General features: G+C 39.7%; 1 protein-coding gene across 4 annotated transcripts in view; it reads left to right on the forward strand.

The window, feature by feature from the left end:
* ebf1a (EBF transcription factor 1a) overlaps window positions 1–18,053 on the forward strand; it is a 133,584-nt gene that overhangs the window by 102,384 nt on the left and 13,147 nt on the right. For all 4 annotated transcript variants that reach the window (XM_065272339.1, XM_065272346.1, XM_065272356.1 and 1 more), the window contains exons 11-13: window positions 5,734–5,822; window positions 16,137–16,202; window positions 17,373–17,550. In XM_065272339.1, coding sequence (XP_065128411.1) covers window positions 5,734–5,822; window positions 16,137–16,202; window positions 17,373–17,550 — 333 coding nt within the window. The remainder of the gene's footprint in view (window positions 1–5,733; window positions 5,823–16,136; window positions 16,203–17,372; window positions 17,551–18,053) is intronic.

Below are 18,053 nucleotides of genomic sequence, written 5' to 3' on the forward strand. Positions count from 1 at the left end.
CAATGATAACCAATCAAATTAAATTGTTAAACCTCTGAATGGCAGTGATCGTAACCATAAAGACATAAGAGAAATTGGTTGCTCAACAGCGGGCCGTCCTCAGCGGGCCATTTCACACTGATCTCTCCGACTTTTAGAAAGCCGCTGCTCAGAATCAAGAAAAACAAGTCATCCATTTTACGAGAACAGGTCCTAAATATTTTTTTTTTCGTTGTGTGTCTTAAAGTGATGCCTTATTTAGCTTGTCGGATTTTCCAAATAAATGCAATCACAAAGTTTATGGAAAAATGGATAAAAATGAGATTGTAAGGTATTGATTCCAGTGTGGGGAAGGCTGAGGAAAAACAGGCTTCATCTATATAGGGAGAGAAATGAAGCAATAATTCAGGCAGGCATCGAACACCCTGCCACTGAGCCTATCGATTCCTATCCACAGCATATGAGATCACACCTGAATGAAAGAGAGCTCTTGGGAAAAGTGTGAGAGAGAGAGAGAGAGAGAGAAAGAGAGAGAGAGTCTGCCATTGCCTAACATGTACAAAACATTACCACCCTGACATTAACAGCTCTGTACAAAGCCCACAAGTGCCTGTTAAAAGGTTCTGCTAAAGACCAATTACCCAGCATGCCTTTCTGCTCCCTCAGTCAGTGATACCGTTCTAGCCCTGCAGGTCTACGCGTGGTCAGCTGATTCAATTTAACTCCAGCAGCTCAGAGCTTGCATCTGCTATCCAAAACATGAACGCCACAAAGGCTGTGTTCTCTCGAGTTTAAACAAACCCACCACCCACCTTCTGCCTCCAGGCTTTTGTGTGCAATATTAAGTGTGTGTATTTTTGTGGTATATGTATTCCGAAATTGTTGTTTTGACTGGGCTCCATCTGGTTTGACACCGTTTAGAGTATTGTCTTTAGTAGTTGCTTGTTTTACCCATCCATCCTATTTCTTCGCTCTTCTCTCTTCACCCCTGCGGGGACTGTAGTTATTATTGTGAAATATGAAGCGGTCCGGCTCAGCCTTCATGAAATTTCAATGAGCATTGATCTGCGTGATTGCGAGGAATCCTTCAAGCAGTGCTTGTTGTTCATTTATTTATTTATTGCCTGATATGTTTTACTCGCTGTGATCCCATCTTCTGGCGAAAGAGGGGCGATTGGATTGTTAATATATTTGTAGCATTGTTTTTTGGGGGAAATCAAGTCTGTTCCATGATAGTTTCGGTGTTCACGAGGCAGAAAATTCAATTCGCACCACTCGGAAATCCGTTTAAATGGGCAACAGTCTTATATTTGCTTAGATCGATTATATTCATTAAACATAACAAGACGGCACACAGCAGATATTCTGCTCCTTTCAATATTGATTTTGGAGATTTTATTTCAGGCCGAGCGCTCATGACATCACACATAACCTTTTCCTTCTCTTTCACATATGAAATTGGATCGGTGCCATGAATCTGTGATGACATGAGACCAACTCTATCATGTATGTCGGACCGCTATCCAGTATCACCAAGATATTTCAGTGGTGAAACCACTGTATAAGCCCAGTAAGAAATGAAAACCGCAGCTTGCAAGCCTGAAATTGTAAAAGTAAACAAGTGCTCAGACAGTCGAAAGGTGTTTCTCTGTAAGTAAACAGGTATGTGGCGTATGGTTTGGTAAACAAAATTGCACACCAAATAAGACATCAAGGTTTAGGAAATCAATAGACTCATGGGATTTTACTCACCACTTTGGTGTATCTCTAAAAACACACTGTTTTGAAAGAACTTTATGATGAAGTTCACTCTGTGACCCCTGAGGTGTAGTCTGAAGAGTTTGGTTTGTTTTTATAATAGAAATATGTTTAATTTCTATAGCACCTTTCCCATACTCAAGATACATTATGACCGGCAGTACTGAACAGGGCTTTGAACCAGATTTTTCACAGTTGGTTCGTTCCGAACAGAAACAGTATTTTAACGTTTCCAGTTTTTGGTTTAACCCTAAAATTGATGTTCCTGATCTGGTTAGAACGAAAAAATTAGTTTCCGAATCAGTTATTAACGTTCCATGTTAGCTGTGGGACAAACAAGTAGGCTGATCATTAGGACATTAAACTTAAATTATCAGTATGCATTGCATAATATTCCTTAAGTCTCTATCTTGTCATCAAACATTAAAAAAGCTAAATTATGTAAGCGGCATAACTGTAATTCGAACATGCCTATGTATTTCAGCATTATACATGAATTAAGACAAGGACAATTTCTGCCATGTCATTTATTGGCAAACAACTTAAACAAATGTTTTTATTAGAAAAAGAATACTGTGGTATTTCAAGATCATTTTGTTTGTATGTGTCCTGTCAAGAACAGAAAGATTGTTGGCTTGCTTTTTGAAACGCATCTCTCCGTGTATGCACTTTTGAGTGTACTTAAACATGTGCACACACACACAGACAGAGTTTTGATCTTTGAAGGGCATAGGGATAATCACAAGTTAGACCGGACACATTCAATCGCATGTGCGTCTGTGCGTACAGAAAATTGCTAACTTTAGAGCCTTTTTGTGGTTAAATTGTTTAAAATCACTTAAGTGTTAACATTCGCAAGCCTTTGAAACACGTGCAAATGATCGACTTTCACCTTATTTAAATTTAAATTATTTTAGATAAACGATTCTTTTGCAGAACATATATTTTTTTGAAAGTTTCTGGTTTCGTTTCTGTTCCTTGCAAAACATTAAAAGTTTCTGGTTTTCGTTTTCGTTCCGTGAACCGGTTCAAAGCCTCGGTCTTGAATAAACAGATTTAGTTTAGACTTAAATACCTGAAGTGAGGTAAGATCCAGGGACTTGCCACCCATAGACAATAGGCTAAATAGGCCATTACTGGTCAGTGTCAAGTTTATTATCGACACAGACTATTATTGCATGTGCGCATGTTCGTGAAATTGGGTGGGTGTGCGAGTGTCATTAGATACACAGAATTAGTAGCACTCATGCTAACTATTTATTGTCTCACCCATTCTTTCTCTCTCCCCGCCTCTCTCTCTCAGCAAGTGTCCATTATCCAGTTGGCTGGTGAGGGAATTGTACAGTATGTGAAAATCAATAGCAATAAAGGAGAGTAAACATGTGCAGATGTCTAGAAGTGTGGCTGAGTATAGTATAGGCTAAGATCTGGCCCATCCATCTCTATATCAGCACATTAACTCACCGCCCTCCTCAGAGGTCCACTGATGCACAACCCCATGCCTCATTATGCTAGCACATGGGTCCTTTTGAAAGAGACATACTTTGAATGTTCCTGTCCAGGCCTCTGCTCAAAAAGTCACTTCATTATTCACTCTTAAGTGTATTTTGTGGTTATTTACTAAAGACCTGGTCTTCTTTAGATTTTATTGCTTTTGTATTTTTAAAGATAACATTGTCTTTACTTCTAATCCCACATATTATGTTATCATTGACCATTATTCTAATTAACAATGAATCATCATTTTTCATTGTTTTTTTTTTTTTGTTTGAATAACCAAGCAGAACAAATAATCTTTCTGTCTTTTTCCTTTTCGATTTTTTCTTTTCTTACATCCACCGTCCATTCATTCATTATAACAAATTTCTACTATCAGCTTCCCCCATTTACGCTCCACTCGGCTGATACTGTGCTTTGCCCCGGTCCACACTTCCACATCCCCGTCTCCAAACCACCAACAGGTCTGATTACAGGAAGTCTATTTAGATATGATGTATTGTCAGCCGTGGGGTGGCTTTGAATCATTCTGTCACATTCTGCTGTTTTTGTTGTTCTTTCCTTCGCCGATAGCCACGGTCTGTTCTCCATCATGCTTCGGGATTGTTTTAACTGTTTTTTTTTTCTTTTTGCTCTTTAACTAAACACTCAGTCAATCACAGAGTTAAGTGAGTGACTGTGCATCCATGCGGCTGTGATGGCGAGAAAGTCCAGGTTAATGCTAGCTCTCAATCAGATATCCACTCACTGTTATCTCTCACCGCGCTGTAGATGTTATTAGCCGACACCATCTAATGAAGTTATTGCAAAATATACAACGTTTGCACCTGGCTATGGATGTTTTATATTAAGAGGCATTGATCTACAGTCAGAACTGCCCTGTTTTTGGTAGGCCAGCTTGTGTTTAGGGCTCCAGGGGTCTGGTTTTGTCTGGGCCTTTAGCCATTTGAATCCACTCCACTGCACTCGGAGACTCCCCACAGTCTGTCCTCTCAGCTGTGGAGCTAAGGGGACCTGGGTTTACTCCCGCAGGAAACGTCCAGGCTGTGCCCTATAGGGCAAACAGAAGGGAGGCCGGAGAGAGAAAGAGAGATGGTGTTGTAGTTCTGCTCATCCCCCAGCCTCGTCCAAACAATTAACTGTGGGTCGAATTGCTATTTTCTGCCCCTCTTCTGTTGAGCTTGAGATTTGAGGCTTCAGGCAAAAAAAGTCAAGTCAGTCCATCAAAAAAGAAAAAAAAGAGAGAGAATGAAAGGAAAAGTGTGTGCATGTGTGAAGGAGAGTGGAAGAGAGAGAAAGTAAAAAGTGAGCAACTATGAAAGGCCAGAGAGTCTTTGCTTTACAGTGTGTCAGATGCTCAAATTTCATTTTATTACAGTGTTTGATTATTAATGTTGGATCTTGGCCTCTTCATTGACTTTGTTTCATTATGGAATACATTACATCAGCACCTTAAGTGACTGCGTCCCACTCGTGCAATATTCACAAGATCTTGCTATTTCTGAATATTAAACAGAAAGAGATGGGACCCATTATAAAAACCTTTTTATTAGGAACAAGAGAGATTTAATTTATGTGTGAACTTGAAGTCTGATTTCCTGAAGCATTATTACAGACACTTTCACTTGGTAAAGCATTATTATAATCGTTTATTATTTGTTTTCAGATGCCATGTGGTTTGTTATGTATAAACATTTTGGAGTGTGGCTTAAGTGTCTGAAATACTTTTGGGGATCACTGTATGATGCAAATCAACGTCACTGCTAGCACATATCTCTCTGTAAATCTCTCATTATCTCAATGAACCACATAAGGGCCCTGTGTAAATGTGCCCCAGAGGGCTTCAGTTTAGCGCCACAACAGATAAACACACAAATAAGCTCATGGACTGGTAGAGAAAGGACCATTGTCTCAGTGTGAAAGTCCCCTCAATCCAAGGAGGTTAGAAAAACACGGGGCCAAACGGCATGTGGTCCACCCGTGCAGGATGTTTGGCCCTATCACACAGATCGGGTTCCTTTTTCAATATTATTTTATTGCTCGGTGCTCCATGAAGATTCATGAAGCTTTCTGTGGTCCTCTGAGGAGTGGGAGGTGCCGCTTTACAGAAATGAAAACTTTAATTGAATTATGGACGTCTATAGATTTGTTTTGCAGATTAGTGGTGCTTATATGCAAAACAGAGAGGAAGTCGAATCCTGTGTTTGCTATTTGAGTTTGCACCGTGTGTTAAGGAGGACACAGCAAATGTATAAAGGCACCTTGTAGTATTGTGTTGATCACAGGTCATAATAATTTTGCCATTACAATGCTACATTGTTACATTGGTTTTAATAAAATACTAATAATTTGCTTTGTGGTACCATATTCATGTCTAAAGGAATCGAAACGTATCCACATATGTTCATTGATATATTCATATATTCCTAATAGTAACTAATTACAGATGTGTGTTGAATTTTTCTGTACTGACAGGGTTCAATTTTCTTTTGCCCGCAGCACTGAATGAACCCACTATTGACTATGGTTTCCAGCGGCTACAGAAGGTCATTCCCAGACACCCAGGCGATCCCGAGCGCTTACCAAAGGTCAGTTCTCTAACGTCAAATAACTATTATGTTTCAATATCACTATTTCACAAAGCAATTACCAACATAAGCACACTGGTCCCAATTTTCAATATCCACAATACCCTATTAATCCGTAGATGAAGCTAGTACCATTCATCCTGGCTCCTTCAGTCTATCGATTACATACTGTATATTCAGGTTGGCAATCTCACACAGTTGGGTTCAGTGTGCTCTGTTAAAAAAATGAAAAATGCAGTTGTGGACCCAGTTAGGTGTTTATTTCTCTTTCCACGCACGAGTTCTTAAGGAGAGACAGGCCGAGTAAATGGATCCGTAGGGACGGATAAATAAACATTACTTTATCTTGTTGTGTGTGTCCTATACCCCTGAGCCCCACTTCAGCAGCACCACTTAATAGTGTAAAAAAAGAGTAATTATGGTGACTGACCTTGTGCTGTTAGAAGCCTTCTGTATCAGAGCTGGGTTATCAGTATTCATGGCCTATAAGCCAACTCCCAATCCATTATACCTTAAAGATGTCAAATTAGACTGCAGGGTCAACGAATGCAACATCAGATCCAATCTAGAGGAATCAGGCAAATGTGGAGATGTTAGCCAAGTGGTTAAGGTGTTTTGTCCTGCATCGGTTTAAAATCACAAGTTCAGCATTCAGATGAAACAGGGTTCAAAATTAACATTGAATACGCATGGCTTTGTTGCATTAATGCATAAAACCCAACTTTATTTTTTTTTGTGATTTAAAGAGGACATATCATGAAAATCTGACTTTTTTCATGTTTTAGTGCTATAATTGTGTCCCCAGTGCTTCTATCAACCTAGAAAATGTGAAAAAGATCAACCCAGCAACTTAGTTTTGGTAAACCATTCTCTGCAAGCATGTGAAAAAATAGATCATTGAAATTTGGCTCCCCTTGTGATGTCAGAAGGGGATAATACCGCCCCTAAATCTGCTCTATCCAACCACGGCACTGCCATTTAGTGCAGAGATCAGCTCATTTGCATTTAAAAGGACACACACAGATACCCACACCCACATTTGTGCTCATACCCACAAAGTGGCAATTTTAACATGTTATAATAAATTATCTGTGGAATATTTTGAGCTAAAACTTCACACATGTATTCTGGGGACACCAATTTTTTTTTATATCTTAAAAAGTTCTGTGAAATGTCCACTTTAATGTTTTCTACGTAAAATCATCTTATATAATGTAAAGAACATTATAACCTTGATATCTTTAATATTGACTGAGGAAGACTTTGATGCTCCTAATCTCATCATTTTTGATTGTGAGACTTTGGCGTGGATTTCACAGACAGGGTCACAAATATGGAAATGTATTTGTGATTTAATAGAAAAACAAGAAATAAATCATTGGAGCTTAAAGTCTTACTTTTGCTGGTATAAGACAAAAAGTATACATATTTAATAATTCAAATACAGTTACATAGCTGTTATGGCTCATAAATCTGCTTAATTCACCATTGGCAATAGTTCATTTTGACCCTAAATCTTATATTTTAATATGTCATCTTGACTGATCTGAAGAGTTTCATAGCGTCTGTTATAAATTTAATGCAGTTTATTTTTTACCGCTGTTCACAATACTTATTGTTACAAAGCAGATTTATAAAGAATAGTGCTTTACAAACACCCCAAGGAGCTAGTCAAATGTGATAGGCGCTTTAATAGCCCCTTATGACACTACAGGGTTTAACAGGAAGTGATGTCATAACTGGGCTTTGTTGATGCCGGAGTTAAGATTTTGCAGACTTCCCTCCTCATCCATCTATCTATTTCTGCTTTCCCTCTCTCGTCTCACTCACTCACTGGTCTCCCACAATCCCATTCGTGCTAGCGCCCATTCCGCAGCTGGTGGGCAGAGGACAGATCCCCTGTCTCCTGTCAGTGGAGCTAAAGAGGGCAGCAGCGTTTGATCTGAGTCCATAATGAACCACATGGACATTGTTTAAATACCTTCCTCTGCAGTCTCACAGTCTGAACCCAGTTCTAGCACACACACACACAAATGCAGACTTCTGCCCTCCATCATGTATTATAGCTCAGTTGACCCAGTTCCTAAAGGGCCTTGTGAAAATCACCAGTACACACATCTGTTGCTATCCGCTTCTCCCAGCACCGATAGCTGGTGTTACATTACAGGTTCATTGATGTCACTGATGAAGATATATAAATACCCCCTTATAATGATGTTAGATTACATGGCAGTATTAATTGCTAGGTATTTTAACTTTAACATTCTTACCAGTCTAAAAAAAATGAACTATTTGATAGTTATTTATTCCGTCTGTCGTGTTGGAGCCGTCTGGTAAATTTCATTGAAATTGGGGCATCGTGTTGCTCACATATGCTCGCCGTGGCCTTAATCTTGGCTTGCTTTGGGTCCGTTTTGTTAGTCTGATGATGAATCTGAATACATTAGGTGGGTCATGGCTTGGGTCACTTGTCACATCTTTCTGGTTGTTTTTAGCGTAAGGGAAGCAGAATACACTCGTGGTCTCTTTCCCTGGAGATCGTGCCTAACGGCCGCCCATATTTTAACCGTTCCCCTTCTTTTTAATGAATAGGGTGGAATAGCCCACCGGTTATGAGCAACCCCACTCTAATAGAGGTGCTGAATAAAATGGGTACAGGGAAAACTACCCGGCTGTCTAGCACTATGTGATGTCTCCAGGGTCAGGCCTGGGGGAAGTCCCTGAGGAAGCAGTTAGATGTTGGTTTGGTTATATTTGGATACTGAAGTATGTAGCGCACAGGGTCCCAATGCAGCATTTACCTCATCCTATACACAGAGCAGATGTACAGTATGTCGTTTACTGCACTTGTGTTGATATTCGCGCATTGATGTATTTTTAAATAAGAGATTATTATAAGAACATTAAAATTAGTTATACTTGAAATCCCCAAATTTAGTAATAAATGATTGTTAATTTATATGACAATAAATCTGATGGTTATTTTTAATATAGCTGTTAAAAGGACACTTTTTTGAAAATATGCAAATTTTCCAGCTCCCCTAGAGTTAAACATTTGACTTTTAAATGGTCTGGCGGAACCACTTTTAGCATAGCTTAGCACAATCCATTGAATCTGATTAGACCATTAGCATCGTGTTAAAAAATAACCAAAGAGTTTCGATATTTTTCCAATTTAAAATTTTGACTCTTCTGTAGTTACATCGTGTACTAAGACTGACAGAAAATTAAAAGTTGTGATTTTCTGGGCAGATATGGCTAGGAACTATACTCTCATTCTGGCGTAATAATCAAGGACTTTGCTGCTGTAACATGGCTGCAGTAGGCGTAGTGATATTACGCACTGCCCCAAAATAGTCCCCTTGGTTACCTTTAATAGCAGGGGACTATTTTCAGGTGCTGCACAATATCAATATGCCTGCTGCTAATCAGATTCAATGGATTATGCTAAGTTATGCTAAAAGAGGTAGCGCCAGATCCGGAGATCGGCTGAATGAATTCCAAAACGGTAAAAATCAAATGTTTAACTCTAGGGGAGCTAGAAAATGAGCATATTTTCAAAAAAAGTGGAGTGTCCCTTTAAATGACTTTGGCACTGTATAAACAAAACTTAATTAGGATAAATAAAATATTTATACATTTTTTTCTACATTACTTTTTAAGTTATGTCGTGTATAGTAAATTCCATATACAACATCTATATTCTGGACTTTAATTTGAAGCCCATTTTGTAGGGCACTATTGGGCAAATTGACTCTTCCTATGTCTCTGTTGTGGACACAACCAGTAGTGTGCATGTGTCAAAAAAGTAGTGTGCATGTGCCAACACAAAGGCATTCATAATATGTCCAATTACATAACATTGATATTTAAAGAATGGAGATCACAAATAGAAAACTATTGAACAAAGCATTCAACAACACTGTCACATGTGCAGCTCTAGAATCAGGCCTTGACAGCTTGGCAGAGAGAAAGAGAGAGAGAGGGAGAGAGAGAGAACAAAAGAAACACAGGCAAGAATGGAGAGGGAGAGAGAGTGTGGTGATCCATCATGGTGAAGTCAGCTGTCCAGAGCTGCCTTCTCACAGGTCAGCCGATCGAAGGCACCACAGCCCTCACTTTATTACTGCTCGCCCAACAATAATTGAGTCACCACATGGGGGAAGAGAAGCCATGGCAGCATTGGATAGAGCGGATAGGAAAGAACGGAGGGTAAATGAGAAATCATTTCTCGTGTTCCTCTACGTGTCCGGTTGATTGTCTAGACAAGGCCGATGTTAGCAGATGGATTTTATCCTGATTTTCCACAAGTTGTTGAGGTTTCAGACCTTTCTCTCCCACTCGCTCTCTCTCTCTCTCTTCTGTTCCTCTACCAGCTCTAACACTCGCAGCGAGTTATTAACAGCGTCGGCTGCTGCGCCCAGCCACTCATTTCAGCACTATTGATTTTGCCCTTTATTGAGGCAATAACAGTTTGTTGACGGCACTTCTCTAAACTGCTGGACTCAATCACAGGTGAGGGCCAAGTGTGGAACACGGCAGGTTAACTTGTTTCTCTTGGTCCTTGAACAAGCATGCTACTATGTTTGCCAAGCTGTGTAATTTATTACTGAGCAGTGGTTCAACAAGATGTTTTTCTGTGATGTTTCGGAAAACAAAATTATCACATCTGAAGTTTCACATCTTGCACTGGTGGTAATGATGAGACTGAACACACCAACAGTGCTCAATGCTCATACTGTACTATGTTTACCCTGTAAGCACTGATTTGAACGGGGTCTTTAACTTTTAAGGCCACAAGGACTTCTAGGTGGATAAAGAGGTGAAGCAATGACCTTTGTTGCATACAGTATGTTGCGTTTTAAGCCTAGCTAATATATGTACCAGTCTCATATCATTATTATTTTAAGACTTTCATTGTACTTATAGTGTAATGTTAAAAGGAATAATTGTAAAAAAAATTGTTCAAAAGGTGTTCAAAATGTGAAAAAAATTATTACGATTTTTTAGTGTGTCTTGGATTGGTCAGTCCTAATTGTTCAGTGAGCTTTCTTGTATCTTTACAAGTGAAATAGCATCCATGCACCTGGCCTTTGTTCAATACATCCATACTGTAGCCTTGTTTTGTCTCTCTCTGTTTCCTCTACCAATGTTTGTTTCTCACATTTTCCTTGTCACTTCACATCCACCTGATCCCCTTTGGCTCTTCCACAGGGTCTAAATTCAGTCTGGGCTTCCAGGAAGAAACCTCTTGCTTATGGGTAGCAGAGCGGTCTGCTCTATACAGGGAATCTGTATAACCATACCATCTAAATATGCATTTGTCCTTAATCAAAACTATTAGACAACTCAAGTGAAATATGGCCAAAACGTACTTTTTGATATTTTGAGTTATTGGATCTTAAAATTTTGGTGGCTCTGTACTGTGTGGATGTGGACAGGTTGTTATTGACTTTCAGACGGTAACCTTTTAGGTCCAGAGAGAATTTGAATTATGCAATGAAGCCACATTAGTTAAAGAGCACAGCGACTGATATTTATGATAGGCAGATATTGATGGATGGAAGACGCGGGGGGAGGGGATGTTGGGTGAGGGGATTTTCGATTTTTAGTTAGGTGAGCACGGTAGATAAGCCTCCGCGTAATACATTTGACAGAGCGAGCAAACTCAAATAAGCAAAAGTCAAAGAACCGTGCATCAGCTGTGCTCATATGCATGGACATTCTGCTCTATTTCACCGTGACCTCCCAGTACGATCCAGTCAATGCACTCTTGCGGTGAGGTGCTTTATAAACAGTCTTTGTGAAAAGCCACATACTAATCTTTGCCTTAACCTGTTGAACTCTTCGAATTTCAGCTATTTGTATCATTGATAAGCTGAGGTCCAGTTGCATGTTATTAAAGCAAATAGATTTATGTTTATTACATTTATTAAAGAGCAATAACATTTGGAAAAAAAACAACAGCTGATGATGTCACAGAGCCGCCAAAATTAGATTTTTTAAACTGCTGCGCCAAAGGAATAACGATTGAGTGATAAATAAACATACAATACTGTATACCTACTGTATAACCATCTTATATCATTTATATCTATTATGTACCATACTACAACCAAACTCATTTATTTTAATATACAGAACATCTAAAACATAGTATAAACAGAGCATCTAAAACTAAATATAAACGTATTGCTGTCGGAGACTTGCCATTGGCTGATGTAATTGAATAAATAATGAGGTCAGTGTAAGAGAGGATTAAAGGGGGCATTTTGGGGATGTTTTTCTAAATACTATTTTGTTTCATAGTTTCATATTATGCTTTATATTATTATGTTTAATGTAATAATGTGTTAAATTATCTGATTAAAATTTGAAAAATACTTTTTCAAGTTACCGTTGTAGAGATCAGTAGTTCCATTCCTGTAGTTAAAGGGATAGTTCGGCCAAAAATGATATTAAACCCATGATTTACTCACCCCCAAGCTGTCCGAGTTGCTTATGTCCATCGTTTCTCAGAAAACACATTTTCGGATATTTTAGAAAATGTTTTAGATCTTTCAGTTGATTAAATGTAATGTTACGGGGTCCACGACCTTCAAGTCCAAAAAAAGTGTGTCCATCCTTCACAAATTAATTCCAAACGGCTCCAGGATGATAAACAAAGGTCTTCTGAGGGTAATCCGCGCGATGTTGTTGTAGAAATATCCATATTTAAAACTTTATTAACGAAAATAAATACCTTCCGGTAGCGCCGCCATCTTAGACTCCTCTGTATTCAGGAGAGAGTATTAGCGTAGTGTAAGCACTTTTCTTAGTGACGTATGACAAATTTGGAAGGGGGGGGGCACAGAGCAGCAGCACAGTAGCATCTGTAGGCTGCGTAAGCTCTCATCCTGAATGCGGACGCGACTAAGATGGCGGAGCTACCGGAAGGTATATTTTCGTTAATAAAGTTTTAAATATGGATATTTCTACAACAACACCGTGCGGATTACCCTCACAAGACCTTTGTTTATCATCCTGGAGCCGTTTGGATTTATTTTGTGAAGGATGGATGCACTTTTTTTGGACTTGAAGGTCGTGGACCCCGTAACATAACATTTAATCAACTGAAAGATCTAAAACATTTTCTAAAATATCCAAAAACGATGGACATATGCAACTCGGACAGCTTGGGGGTGAGTGAATCATGGGTTTAATATCATTTTTGGCCGAACTATCCCTTTAAATACTGCTCTCGTTAGCTCCTCCCCTACCTGCTGCATATTCAACCGAGAGGAAGAATTGGAGTAGCCCATAGGCTACCGACAAAGCAAAGAAACGTATTCTATAGGCTAGATTTTTTTAAGACCCAGCCCTTTGTATATTTATTACTGGCTGTACGCAGTAAAGCCAAAGCACAATGAAATAAGACAACTTGATTTACATAGGCTATTGTCCAGTTTTATATTTGTCAGTCAACTTTTCAAAATACATTCGGGGCTAAACTCAAAACATTTGGGGCTGAAGCCCCGGAAAAATCGCCGGGCGCCGCCCCTGAGGAGCAGTAACAATTACTATTGTCCCACAGTTCAGTATCTTCTACATCATTGCTCATGGTGTGTTAGAAGTTTAGACTTGTCAGGAAGGGTTCACTGTATAATATTCTTCATTTATCGAAATGGATTGCAGTCCTAGTGTATAAACAGCATGACATTGCACACCAGTGTGGTCACGGTTTGATCCAAGCATTTACAGTTAATGCAAACAGATAGAGGCATATGAGTCTGTGTGGTTAGCTCGAACAGATTATATATACAGCCCGCTTAGATTGTGTTTGTTTTGTGCACCATGTATGAATAATTGAATGGGTGCTTAGATTTTTCTGAACAATTTCTTTTTTTTACGGTGGTACACATTTATGTTATTTATCAATTTGTTTTATACTTTAATAATTTAAAAAGTGAAATGATCAGAAACGATTTTTGAAACGTGTGAAATGAATTCATAAACATTTGGATCAGTCTCATTTTTAAAGGTTAGAATCCAATCAGTTGTCATAGTATGATTAAAAATGCCATACTTTGTCAAATAATTTTTTTTATGTGCGCCATTTCAAAATGTAATTTAGTCTAAGTGTGACAGACCTCAGTTAAGCTAATAAAATCAAAACCTCCACAAGACCAGGAGTCCATGGGGTCAGAGGAGCAGAAGAGGAAGTATGACATCATCACTCCGCTCCTTTCCGCATGAGCAACGACAGTGACCCTGCTGGTATTACTGCTCTAATAGAACATTAGGAGATGATAAAATTGCAAATGAACAAGCACAGGAATAAATTTGTCATGTTTTTACAGGCCTGGCTTCCTTGTAAATGTGCAGACGCCATTGCCTTAACATTCCAGATGTGACCTGGGCCTTATTTCATTTTTCAGCAGTCCCCTTCCTAATGAATGTATATCATATTACAAGCCACCATAATTTACACACAGGAAAAGATTCAATGTCCGAAGCACATTAATGTGGAGGCTGGTCTAACGGTGCTGGGCTCTGCTGGTGTTTGATATTATATATCTTCGAAACACTACGCCTGAGGTTGTTTGGCCGTACTCTCATTCACTTTTATATGGGCTTGTGTATGTATTACTATGAATGTGTATACATACGTCTCATTTTTCCCACTGATGGAAAACAAATCTGAAAAACACCTGTCTTAGTCCTCATAGCTTGCGGCTGTCCTGTTTTCAGCTATACTGGAGAGCGAAGGGGTTGGAGAGATGGGGGAAGGTAAAATCTGGGTTATGATGGCTTTGACTGATAGACAGCTATACAGACATGCAGATCCAAGATCAGGTTTCTTTCCTGTTTACCGCTCCTGGCTCTCTGTTCAGCCCTTACTGGAAGCCCTGATACTCACCCAGGAAATGGGCTGCGCTTCCAGACACAGGGCCACCACACACGGCCCGTACTAATAGCATTTATTTGTTTATCTGGACAAACTTTTGGCCCCTTCCTTATTGGATTTACCCTCTCAACAGATCCCCCCCCCCAATATCATAATAACAGAAGATCGATAGGTAGGAACGAGACCTTGTAACAAAGAGAGAGAGAGCGCATGAGAGAAATAGAAATAGGAACGGTGGTACAACTGGATAAATGACACTGTGCCAGTGCAGCAGGGGACCCAGCCATCTACTAATGCTTCTCATCCCTTATGTTCCTCCTCCAACCAGTAAAGAACCACCACGAGAGAGGGTAAAAGAGGAGAGAGCCCATCGGAGTCACACATCCATACTAAAGCACCACTTTAGGCCTCCCCAGGCTCCCTCGCTTCTCTCAATCACTCAGCCCGAGTCCGGGCGAACCGAGACGGGCGCCTCCCCCGCAACGCACCCCTAACGAGGGGTTAACGCAGTGCCAGAGCTCCCATTATTGAGTGAATTTAGCACCTTGGACAGCGCACTAAAAATCTTTATTGCTTTGCTGACCCCCTCGTCATGTTCGTGTCTGTGAGTTGCGTCTGGGGCCACCGGGCTGCGGGGATGAGGGGCGAGGGGGGCTGATTGAAAGGCAATATGTCGGCTGGCAGGCAGGCAGGCACACATGCTCGGGGGCTTGTTCGCAGCGAGGGTTACACTCAGAGGGTGAGAACAATTTTCTGGTTGTCGCGCTGCGAGCTTATTTCCTCGGCACCGGCGCATTAACTTTTAAAAAGAAGAGAATAGAGGTTAGAGGAAATAAAATGAATACACGGAGTAAAAACACTGTAAATAAATGTTTAATGTGTTTGAAGGGATAGTAATAAATAGGCATTCTGTTATGGTTATGAAAGTCGATTACCTGGAAGGAATATAGTGTTAGTGTGGCCCAGATCTCCCGCCGAGTGGTCGTTTGCATGTGCAAACATGCATGCATTTGCTTTAAATGTGTTTGCATTCATGTTTTATACATGGGAAAACCGGTGTACTGTATATTAACGCGTGCAAATGTTTGTGTTAGGGTAGTTGTGGTCAAAGCTCCAGATGAGCAACCCGAAGGTCACATTTTAAACCTTGACAGGCCGATCTATGAACTATAGAGTTGCTTCAGTCTGTTGTTACTTTTGTGCCCTTTAGCAAAACACTTAACCCAGGATTGTACCACAGGGACCGTCCCTTTAATATCTGTGCCGTAAGTTCCTTTAGGTGACGACTGTCTGCCAAGTGACAATGTAGACATGGAAATTGAACTTAGTGAGATGCTTAAGTGAATCAATTAAGTCAGTTTAACAAGTGAGTTATTAATGCACTGTGAGATTTTGTAAGATAACATTTTATCTTTTGTTGTGTATAGGAGGTGATTCTGAAGAGGGCAGCAGACCTGGTTGAAGCTCTATATGGGATGCCACACAATAATCAGGTGAGATAGTAGCAAACACTAGCACTGGTTTTCAATTCCTGTCCGCTCACACATGAATAGTTTACATGTACACTGTGTTATATAAGTACACAGTAAATAATCCGTGTAAACTCACGTTCAGGTTTTAAGAATTTGTTAGCACTTCCAAATCCATTTGAGGTTTTAAAGTAATATTTCCTCTACGTAAATCCCCCAATGTCATTTCTCAGCAGCTCCTTCTCATTGGTTAGAAGGAGCACAAGGGCATCTTCAATGTTAGATCAGTTATGAAGTGAGAGCGAGGGCTCATGCTCATCGATTGCAGAGCTGAGCAGGAGTGCAGCTATGCTGAATTATTTAAACTGGGCAGTGGATGGATCATGACCCACTCAAAGAGCTCCCACTCTGAACCCCAATCCCCTTCCAACCTCCACACGCTCTTGACATCTTTATGAGGGTGAATTATGATGAGACCCACCAAAATGTGCAGTCCTCCCCCTTTATCAACTTATAAGCATTTTCTTATATACTAGATTGAGGGGGAGATAAGCACTCCTTATTTTTAATGTTTTTTTTAGTGTGAACTCATTAGGTCAGTGATTATGAGATTCAATCGTATTTGAAAAGGTGTATTTATTTATTTAACACTTACTGTATATACTATGGATATAGAGAAAATAGGATGCTAGTATGTGAATTATTATTATAAATACTAAATAAAACGATGCAGCGGTAAAGCAAATAAATTTTAGGAGATACATCTCTTTTTATTTTAGGTGTTTGATTGGCCCGTAAAATGTTTTATAAGGCATTTAATATTTTACTATGTATATTCATTGGATTATGATGACATGATATGATTTTATTGTTATGTTTAGATGTTTCACATGATATTATTATATATTGCTGTTATTAATATAATGATGTGAAAGGAAACAACAATGTATTCTGATGATTACAGCACTACAGAGTCCCTTAGTGGACAATAAAGTATATTTCAATATCACGGCCCAGGCACATTAAAGCTCATATCTGAGTTACAGCTATTGCATATCTACATATAAAGCTATGCCCTATTAAATCATCATCATTTCCCTAGTTACACATTTACTTTGTTTCATAATTTGGCCACTCATTTCCTATAATCACGTGATTGATTCTGTCTAACCTGTGCTGTGTTGATCCCAACAGGAGATCATTCTGAAAAGAGCAGCAGATATCGCAGAGGCGCTTTACAATGTCCCACGGAGTCACAACCAGCTGCCAGGTTTGGCCAACAGTTCAGTCCACGCTGGCATGATGGGAGTGAACTCGTTCCACAGCCAGCTCGCAGTCAATGTGTCTGAGTCCGCACAAGCAGCCAATCAGGGTGAGCGGAGATGCAATCTGTTTTAAATGACAAGCTAGTTCAGGCAGTTACAAAATGGCAATGAATCACGATAGCTGACTTGTCTTTCAACAAGTGTTTTTAAAGAATACCCCTTTATTCGGTTGCATTCTGTTGTGATATTGCAATCCATTTCAATGAAATATCCAGATCAGATTGGGCTCCCGAAACCAATCGTATTATCATCATTTATCAGTTCATTCATGCTTCTCGCAGTTTTTCCTTATGTGCACATGTTAGTGCAAAACAGAGAGAGAGCCAGATGTAGAAAGATAAATTAGATGCTCAGGGAAGTGGGCAAGAATGACAGAGACAGACAGCGTACAGACAGATACAACCTTTCAGCAATGTTTCCTGAACCTCTGGGCTCCTTTACCTCAGCATCTCTCTGCGTCTGTGACAGTGAATGATTTGTGTTAAGTCAGCAGTAATCTATCAGGGCTCTGATAAAAGGACGAATGAATAGTAAGCTGCGCAGAGATGAG

The sequence above is a fragment of the Paramisgurnus dabryanus genome, chromosome 16, assembly GCF_030506205.2.
Source record: "Paramisgurnus dabryanus chromosome 16, PD_genome_1.1, whole genome shotgun sequence".
Classification (NCBI taxonomy): domain Eukaryota; kingdom Metazoa; phylum Chordata; class Actinopteri; order Cypriniformes; family Cobitidae; genus Paramisgurnus; species Paramisgurnus dabryanus.